General features: G+C 37.1%; 1 protein-coding gene across 3 annotated transcripts; it reads right to left on the bottom strand.

Annotated features, from left to right (window-relative positions):
* Positions 1-140: 140 nt before the first annotated feature.
* Positions 141-9,726, bottom strand: LOC105645746 (Transducin/WD40 repeat-like superfamily protein). 3 transcript variants are annotated; one of them, XM_012231427.4, is made up of 9 exons: positions 9,429-9,709; positions 6,096-8,801; positions 5,900-6,003; positions 5,001-5,070; positions 3,581-4,438; positions 3,291-3,493; positions 1,821-1,944; positions 1,172-1,378; positions 141-609 (listed from the first exon to the last, which is right to left on the bottom strand). In XM_012231427.4, the coding sequence occupies exons 1-9, from the start codon at positions 9,570-9,572 to the stop codon at positions 466-468; spliced, it is 4,560 nt and encodes a 1,519-aa protein (XP_012086817.1). In that variant the 5' UTR covers positions 9,573-9,709; the 3' UTR covers positions 141-465. The 3 variants fall into 3 exon arrangements, with proteins under 3 accessions (XP_012086817.1, XP_089576417.1, XP_089576418.1); XM_089720291.1 differs by lacking the exon at positions 141-609 and having other exon boundaries at positions 1,240-1,378; positions 1,821-1,978; positions 9,429-9,724; XM_089720292.1 differs by lacking the exons at positions 141-609; positions 1,172-1,378; positions 1,821-1,944 and having other exon boundaries at positions 3,408-3,501; positions 9,429-9,726.
* Between the last annotated feature and the right edge of the window lie 279 nt (positions 9,727-10,005).

Below are 10,005 nucleotides of genomic sequence, written 5' to 3' on the forward strand. Positions count from 1 at the left end.
ACAATGGAAAATTATTGGATACATGAATTATGTTATACATATCCTCCATAATTTTTTCATAAATCCTTACATATGTATGTGAGTACATAGTTTTATAATAATAAACAAAAAATCTCTCAGAGCAACTATGAAGGTATATATGACTGCAAAATTCTCCTTTTCCAATCATTTTCAATACCCACCTCTCAAAAACCCAAATAAAGAAATAAGAGTGATAAAGGATACAACACTGCCAAAGTATGTATGATGTATCTCCTATATTAGAGATCGGACTTGAAAGATGAAACTGAAAGTACAAATCATACAATGATGAAAATCTGCCTGCCTAAAAGAAATTCTTTACTGTGATTGCTATATAACCTCTGCTAATTTGAAGGAAAACCTTATACAAGCCATCTGCCTCTCGAGGCTTTGGCAGTTTGCCTCTAAAGTATATGTCCAATAAAGGCTGCTCTTTGCTTCATCTTATAATGGAAAAGTTCCCAACTCCATGCCGTGCCTCGAAAGAAGTACCTTGCGTCCACCAACCCACTCTAGCCGGTAAGAGAGGTCGAGATTTTGAATTAGTATCTTCAAACTGTCTGCATAATTCAAACTTCTAGCATTCTCCTACAAAAGCCAAAATCACAGAGAAAAAGGTGTATGTTAGAAATAGCATTTGCAGTGTGCTTTGTGCAGTCAAAAATAACAGATGGATCCATTTAGAGAGATCTCAAGACTGTGAAGAAATGGTAATATGCTCTCTAATTTATGAACAGATTAAAAACATGACCTCATCATCTAATTTATGAATAGCTTGGCTTATGAGGCTGGGGTGGGAATATATAGTTGAGATCATTCACTCAGAGCCAGTGATCTTTTCCTCTTGTAACTCAGCTTAGAAGGAGAACACAGTCGTAGTTTACAGTTATAATACTTGTAGTAGTAATCAAGTGACCTTTCAGCCTGCGTGAGTGTGGTGTAAAAACCAAAACCCCACAGTTAAATAACAGCATCCTAATCCTAGCGTGTGAAAGAATTTTAAGATTCAATCATAACCGTCCAACAAAACTGAATTGCTATTCAACCGCTAGAACTAGAACAATGCCAAGTGCCGTGTTCCTGGTGAACTGAAGGTTAAGACTATCTTAGTGCTGGTTTTACATATTCATTATATTGCTAGGAAGATTACCTGCAAATTGGTCTGTCTATCATGACCTGATATGCTTGCCATGATGCTAGTCCTAGAGGAATTGGGAGAGAAGCCTTCCCATAGAGGAACAAATATTAGTTTGGTGCATTGGACAGGAACAAGGTTTCTGTTCAATTTTTCCCACCACATGGATCCCAATGACCACCATCTGATCATCAAACCATGCTCAGAAAAAGCAATGAGCCCCTGCAACCAGTACGACAAATTTAGAGTAACGACAAAATGAATTATGGTAATCAACAAAATTGATAGTTCATCCTCTGTCATCTGATGCTACCAATTACCAGAATAACAAAAAAATAGTAAAAGGCATGTTGCAGATACTGCAATTGCACATATACTGTGCATGAGAGAGAGAGAGATAGAGATCAAAACATTATGAGTTGCCCCAGAAAAAGTCAGAGCATGCTTTTTTTAAATGTAAACTAGCATTGGCATGGTCACAGTTCATAAGTAAAACAAAAATAATGTTGATAGTGAAGTTCAAGCCCAAACTTTACAGCTGTTAGAAATTCTGTTTTCTTTGTCAATCACATTAAGTGCAAATCCGCATCCAAACAGCCATAGGAAACAACAGCAGATAATGGAGAAAAATTATGTTGCTTTTTTATGGGATAAGATAGAATACCTCTCCATCAGGGGAAAAACTCAAAGCAGAAATCACTGTGGTAATTGCTGTTTCTGAAGCTCCTGAAAGCAAAGTTGGAAGTCCAGGAGGCCCACTTGCATCCAAAATCTTTACCTTTGTCACACTGTGTTAAAAAAGAAAAAAAAAATTGGAAGAGACTAAGATAGACAAAATTAGAAGGCCAACATCACAAAAAAGGTTATTCAATTCTAAGAGATATTACAAGTAAGAGGACGATAACAAGAAATGTATTCAGATAAGTATGAACCAACGCCATATTCTGTGAGGAACACATAGACCATGGATGATATTACGCCTGCAATTCTCTCCATTAACCTTCTTTGACTCACGATATAATTCATCATTTAAAACTTATTTTTCACTGCACGTGAGCTACATTAGATGAAAAGCAGTTCTATCAAGATTTTTGGTTGGGCTCTGTGAACAAATGTGTATCTCTTCTTGACAACCCCAGATCACCATTTACACTAAATTCAAAGAATGATAAGAACCTGCCCTCTATATTCCACATTTTATGTGGTAAAGGAGCTTGTGGGGTGAGCATAGCTCTTAGTTTATAATCTTATCAATAGAAGAGCAAAGAAAAGAAAAACAGAAAAAAATCTTGTGGTTTACATGCTTATGAAATAAAAATAGGTATCACCAAATTTGAACAAATTGCATTAATAAGCAATGAGTTATATTAAACGTTCATTTGGATGTTCTCAATTGACAATGGCCCTTTACTGATTAAATAAAATAACAATCACTATCTATTGAATAATAGAAACTTAGGGTTGTTCTCCAATAGTTTTCCTGCTAGGAAGGTCTTTTAGTTTAGCAGGGTTTTACAGCCAATGGAAGCTTGGGGGCCAGGATATTCTTGCTCAAGGATAGGCACTATGAATAACGAGTGCATAAAGCTAATGGCAAGTCATCATCTGTCAGCTAGGCTTCTACATATTCTAAATGAATGTAACTATTATTTGAACTATCTAATCGATCTAATAAAATCTAGCAAATATTGAAATTAATAGTTGGATATGAGACTGTTAAACCAAATTAGGACCTTCAATGTTATACGTCCTTCGGGCCACTGTAACAGAGACTTGGCAAAACATAACTCTTATTGTGGACATGTTTGATTGTTAGAAATAAGCAACCCTAATCATTACATGGTATTTTATCAAACCAAACCACAAACTAAAGAAAATTATCCTAAAGGTCTTCCTAGTTAGCTATTTCCCACTTTGTTAACCAGAGGTCTAACTCTTGGGGTCAGACCATAACCAAGGTATTTTTCCTATTTATACATTCCCTAGCCTAGGTATTGATAGTATGCTTTGACCAAACCACGTCGGTGGACTTAAAATGGTGAATGATAGGTACCCATAATGCCACATGAACATAAAAAGAAAATCGATAATGTTTTCGAGTATAAGGAATAAACTAGTATCTTATTTCTGATACCTTTGCATGTCATACACTGAAATGCTAGCATTGTTGACCTCCCCGATTGCATCCCCAACAGCCAGCCTGGTACATGTGCCATTAAAAGCTACCATTGGAAATACACGCACAACTTCCTTTAATGCTGTTATTGAACTCTGAAGGCAAGTTTTGCGCATGACTGAGTTACCAGGGTCCATAGTGTGTAATATGTAGTTAACCACCTGCACATCTGTCCACATGTCATGAGAAATTCATAACAAGATGCCCAAGTTCTGAAATTCTTGACCATCTTGTGCAGTTCTACTAACCTTGTCAAGGTATTGGGCAAAGCATCTTGGAGAACCACGCACAACCCTGATTAGAGTTGTCAGAGAGACCAGATGAACAGGTGAATCAGATGCAGTAGACCAAATTTGGCTTTCTATAACGGTTAAGAACCCGAGAACATCAGTCATTGCCAAACTTGGAAGAAGAATACCAACCAAAGTTTCTCCAATGGAAGATGGTACAGCTGGATGGTGTCCAGCTGAGTTGGCAGATGAGCTGCTCACACACTCTATTTGGAAGAATATATCTGCAATCAGACGAGGTATTTCAGGACCAATACACGCCTTCCATGTGTCCTCCATACCTTCTGCAAGGAGCTCTGCAGCAATAGAACTGTATTTTCCATTCATTGCCATCACCAACTTTATTAATGGATGGGCAATAAGCGTGGCAAGACTTGGTTTCACAAGACTCGGATACCAAATGGCAAATGCTGCTGCAACAATGATATTGGATGTCATTGCATCTTGACTTGTTCCTCCAACACATGAAATCCAGTCTGGTGCTTCAAAAGACTCGAGCCATGCAAGTATTTTAGATTCTTCTGCCTCAGTGGTTCCTCGTATTTCAGTTGACTTGTCAAATGCTTCTTCATCTTGAGAGCTTCCTTGTGATTCAGGTGATATGTCAGAGAAATCATTCCCAGATATCCCTCCTATTTTTGAAGCTTTGCCTTCATTTTTCCCCATTTCATTGAGAGATCTCAAAAGTTTTGCATGATCACGTGCTCTCTGACCACAGAGAGGGAAAGGAATTGCCCGTGAAGCAGCACAGTGAAATAAAGTGCGTGCAGCCATACGCACATGCTCACTTTCATCTTGCCAAAAACTCACCAAAAGCTGTTCAAAAAACAATAAAATCTTTTAAATGAGAAAAAAGAACAAAGATAGATAAGGATCCTTGTCTAATGTGAGACAACTAGTCCATCTTTGAGGATTGAAATAATCTTCAAGATGCTTCCAGAAAACAGCAAAAGATAGCATAAGAGTAATTTTCAGGTTAATGACTCTTTTATTCCATTATTAGGTGTTATTTTTGAGGCCCGCAAAATTTATAAAATAATGCAGTACAAAATCATACTCAAGTTGATACTACGTCGTGTGGTATATTACTTTGGAGATATATCTCATCAGATTTACAAAATTTTTCCATTTTGATTCCTTGATTACCACAAGTAAAAACAAATATATTTGTCATCTGGCAAGAAAGCTCTTGTTAATTCTGAAACTGTCATCTAAATAGACTCACTCACTCATTCCCCTTTGCCACCACAATTTCACAGAGGAAAAGATAATACAAAAATAAAATGGAAGCAATCAATAATTATCTCCTGATGAGTAATATAATCATCCAGTTCAAATGTGAGAGTTAGACGACCAAATCTATAGCATTAAATGTGACCTGGAGTAAAGGTGGTTTAATATCTGGAACTTGTTCTGCAAAATTCCGAGTATAAAATGCTGCTAAAGCCCTGTAAGAGATTAGAACAAATAGTAAATACTGCCAGCAAAAAATACCTTTCTAAAATAAATAAAAACAAAAAAATCTCAGTTTAGGTCAGTTGTGAACAAGGTAGAGTAAATCAAAAAGGACTGTGTGCACACAACTGTGCCATGTCAAAGATGGCCCAACCCATATTAGATTTTTCCTAGAAGATCTAGCCAATAAACAAGCCAATCAGAAATTCCTTGATATTTCATTTTAAAATATTCTTTGCTCGAGGCCAGTACTAATTAACCTAGCTAGTAAATCCACTTAGCATTGCCTAAAGTGACCTGGAACCGGATACTGCTTATACTCAAGATGGTCAGGTACACTTAATCTTGTCTAACTGAGCCTTTTGACAGGAAAAAAAGAAAAGAAAAGGAATTAAAAAAAAGACAAAACAGAAAAAAATTCAATGAAGAAAATGAAACTAGGAGCTCTTATTTTGATGACCATACATGGGCAGTGGTATAATCCAGAACACCAATTTCAACCACAAGTTTGTAACCCTAAATTTCTCAATCACAGGGAAACAATACACTTCTTTCTCCAGTAGTGAAAACTCAACTCCAACACCATTTTCAAGATATTGAATCTTAAAGGCTTTATTAATAGATGCTTGCTTCTGTTCTATAATTCCTTTTCACATGCAGAATGCAGATTATAATTTCAGCTAAACAATGGGAGTTCAAGTTACTATATAGACCTGAAAAACCTCAACCATACAGAAGGCATAGAGAATATTCAATCTGAGAAACAAATAACAGAAATAGTCTAATATCATTTATAACTTTGCTATAGAACCACTGCAGTACCTGCTGGCTGCTGAACTGGATGGAGACAAGCTAATCATGCGTTGGGCAATGGATACCATTGTCAGGGATCTCATAGCACAAAACTCTGATGATGATTTCCATAGCTGAAATGTTGTTTTCAATGTCACAGGGAAAGTTGAAATAAGCCAAACAAGATAATATGTCCCAACATCTAATACAGTTCATGCAAAAGTACCTCAAGGATAGCACTCAAACCAGGAAATGTCAAAGTCAAAGACCCTTTGTCCCCTTGCAAACCAGAAGCTAAAATAAAATTATCTGGTATCTTTATCTTCATGTCCAGCATTAGCAGTTTATCAAGCTCACTATCTACATGCCACAAATGTAAAATGGACAAACTAAACCTAAGTAATTGTTCTTCTAGTGACCTAATCCACTCATGCTCCTCTGTAGTATCAACAGAGGTCCCATTCTTATCAGAACTATCACCAAAGGAGATATGGCGGGGACTTGGTGTGCTGGTTCCTAGGTCCTTCACACTGTTATTCTCCTGCTTATAACTGTCATTGACAATGGAATCTTGTTTCTGATAAGGAGACATCAACGATGCAAGATCAAAAGTGAAAGTAGCAATCCCAGGGAACGGACAAGTGCATCTGATGGGATACTTGTTGTTTTGTAGGAAAGAAGAGGTAGTTGGAGCAGAAATTCCCCTCTTAACCTGTGCTTGTGAAGCAGTGGATTCTAATATATTTGCTACACTTGACAATGTATTCAATGAGGCGACTCTCTTCGTCAGATAATTTATGTGAGATTGAGAAGAGTTCCCATCTTCAATTACTGGAAGATGTAACAAGGAAACTGAAGTATTTCTGTTCAATATAGAGCCAGATATGGAATTAGCACTGACGCCTTTACAAAAATGGTCCAACATTGAATGAGAAGCAGTCCCATGGAGGACCCGCTCTCGTGCTCCTGTTTTTACATCCCAAATGTACAAAACATCAACTGCATCAGATTTCCCTGAATGGCTCTTGCAAAGACATGCAATGTATCCTCTAGCACCATCCCACACAACTTTTTCAGGATAGCTAGGGTGTCCAGGAAACATTCTCTCTACCCTCAAAGTTTCAAGGGAAGCAAGGGAAACACAAGAGTCCTCCCCAACAGAGAGAAAGCAATCACTCCACGGATGTTCAGTCTGTGCGGGGGAGAAGATAAGTTGGCGCACTGGAGCCACATGTTGGTGCATCACCGTTATGAGATTCCCAGTGTCAAGATCCCATATGCGAATCGTGCAGTCCATACTTCCAGAAACTAAAACATGACTGAAGCTCCATCCTTTGGCAGTTCCCAACATCTGGTGTGCTGCCAAACAAAGTACAGCACCAGTGTGACCCGTTAAATATTTTCTGGATACATCTGGATCTACATCAGGACACAGACTTCTGCCATGAGAATCTGTTCCCAAAATCATATCGAAGTGTACAACCTCAATTTCACCATTAAAGAAGCCATATACAATAGCATAAGGAACAAAAAGATCTTCAGAAATAACCATGGAAGAAGTTACTGTCTGTCCCTTGTACGCAAAACTACAACTTCCATCATCTGCATGTTTATTATTTCCATTTGCCAAACATGAAAGAGAACTTTGAGAAGAAGATATTTTCATCTTCCTGTCACTGTGGCCATTGATTTCATTAAGAAATCTGGAGCTTGAGATCCACTCAGCGGATAAATCACTTTCTCCTATAATCTTGCAATGAGACAGCTTCCCTGAGTTATCATGTTTTTGATGTAAAGACCAGATTGTCACATGTGGTGTCCATTGTAAAGGATCTTTAAGGTCAAAGCAAACTGATTCAATTCGGAGAAGATAGTTGTTAGACTGGATGAAAGAAATGGAAAGTCCAATATCATTAGGATGAGAAGCAGGAGGAATCTCAAAAAGAAGCTCACAATTAAACACATCATTCAAATATGACACTGTATACACAATTGCTGAACCTGTATTGTTCCACACAACAAAGTTTTCACAAAAATTTTCATGGGCTTCCTGGGATTTCTGCAATTTAACGGCATCAACATTTTCAAGAAACATCCCCCCAAGTACACCTGATTCAGTAGAATTGCCTTCGACTGAGAGGACATTGTCCAGACAAGAAATCTCTCCAATTGTAGTGTCACTGTTCAATAGCCTAAATATGCAGCAATTTTTCAAAACAAAAGCAAAAAGGTTCCCACGGCTTGCAATTGAAACAACCTGTCCTCCATCATTCACCCCATCTCCCCAAGCTTCCAACCGACAATTTTTTTGTATGTCACTCCCACCCTCACCATCTAGATTGGAATCCTTCAGTATTGAAGCTAACTGTACCCTTCCATATGAATCAGCCATAAGAACAGAATGTTTTTCCCCTTCCTCACCCGACAAAACCACATCCATAAATCTCAATGGCCCAATTGATAAATTCCCATGAAAAATGGTTTGCACAATAGCAAGACTGTAAGTATCAACAATTACTACAGTGCATTTTGGTGATTTTCTATGCTGGGGCCATTTATCTGCAGAAACCTCACTCCCTTCAAGAGAATCAATAGAATGATGATCAGAAAAATGGATATTGTCACTGAAACAACAGCCTATACATACATATCGAGAGCCTGTGGGTAATGCACGAATGATGGATGGACTACCAACCCAAGGGGGCAATTTTCTTCTATGTCTGCAATGTCCACTGCCTCTACTCCAAACACATAATACACCATCTGTGCATGCGCTTATCAAGGCACCACGAGTATCAGGAATTGAGCTTGCACCAGCATTACTTGAATGATCTATTTCTCTATCATCTTCTGAAACAACCACTGGATAACAGATGCTGAGATCAGCTATTGGTGCAGCATGACCACACAGCATAGCAACTGGTTTAATCTCCTGTCACATAAAGAACCTTGATAAACTGGCATGTTGATTAAAATTCAAATATCTGGCTATTCAACTTCATTTTGAAACAAACTAACAATATAAATGTACATGGAACAACAGCAAACACATCACACGTGCAGAGAAACAAAAATTAAGACAAACTAGATTTCCAAGGAATGCACCTGTAATGTTGCCAATGAATAAATTAACACATTATCCACAATCAACATGAGAAGGAAAATAAAACTTCAATTAGTAGTACTACTGATACATTTATTTTCACTTATTTAATCATTATATGCATAAAACGAATCAAAAAGACTGATTATTGCGATGAAACTGTAGCTTAAAGAGATGATTACTAACATTTTATCACACTAAACATAAAAACAATCAAAAAAGAAAAATAGCTTTTTTAAATTAGCAAAATGAACCTGATTACTTTTTTCATTTTTAAGGCAAAAAAGGTCAATACTCGGCAGCAACTAGTTAACATTCAACTAAATTTCTATTTCTGCTTGAACAAACAGAGAAATACTCTTTATATTACAATAAAACCAAAACGGAAAGACTGACTAATGAACAGATAGAGAGTTTGTGCTGAAACTACTAAACAAGCTGAGCTGAGTTAGTTACCGAATTAGAGATATTCCACCAGAGAATGGAGCCATCTGATCCACCGGTGTACAAAGTCGGGGGCCGGTTTAGTGCGGTGGTGGCGGTGACTCTGTGAACCGGTGGAGTAGCCGACCAAATGCACGCCACCGATCGGCACTTCATGGTTCAGTTAGCCGAGTTGCGTTAGCGAGTCAGTGCTCGAGTTTCGCCATGCGAGAGGGAAATTATCAGATGTGGCGGTTTATACTAACTCACTGTTTAGCCAAATTAATTAATACTCCAAATCATCGGAATCAATTAAAATCATGGTTTTAAAAAGTAGTTTGATGTAATTTGAAAAATGTAAAAAATTAACAAGGTTTATAGTTTCAAAGTCAGAGCCTATTAAATGAAACCAAATTTCCCCACCTTCTTTATACTCGTTCCAAGCAAATATATTTAATTTACATAGATTAATACTTTATTATTTTTATTATAAATTATAATATTATGAACCATTTATATTATTAAAATTTAAAGACATTTATAAAATAGAAAAACCATTTTAAAAAATAATAAAATAAAAAATTTTATAACTAAATAATTTTTTAAGGAA

The sequence above is a fragment of the Jatropha curcas genome, chromosome 4, assembly GCF_041381405.1.
Source record: "Jatropha curcas cultivar XTBG-Jc1 chromosome 4, XTBG_Jcur_1.0, whole genome shotgun sequence".
NCBI lineage: Eukaryota > Viridiplantae > Streptophyta > Magnoliopsida > Malpighiales > Euphorbiaceae > Jatropha > Jatropha curcas.

What these genes read in the sequence shown, in the direction of transcription:
- LOC105645746 (XM_012231427.4), bottom strand. Translation starts at nt 9,572, where the DNA reads ATGAAGTGCCGATCGGTGGCGTGCATTTGGTCGGCTACTCCACCGGTT. An exon ending in GGTGGAATATCTCTAATTCG is followed by an intron (nt 8,802 to 9,428) that starts GTAACTAACTCA and finishes TTTATGTGACAG; the next exon opens with GAGATTAAACCAGTTGCTAT. An exon ending in TCAGTGTATGACATGCAAAG is followed by an intron (nt 1,945 to 3,290) that starts GTATCAGAAATA and finishes TTTTTAACACAG; the next exon opens with TGTGACAAAGGTAAAGATTT.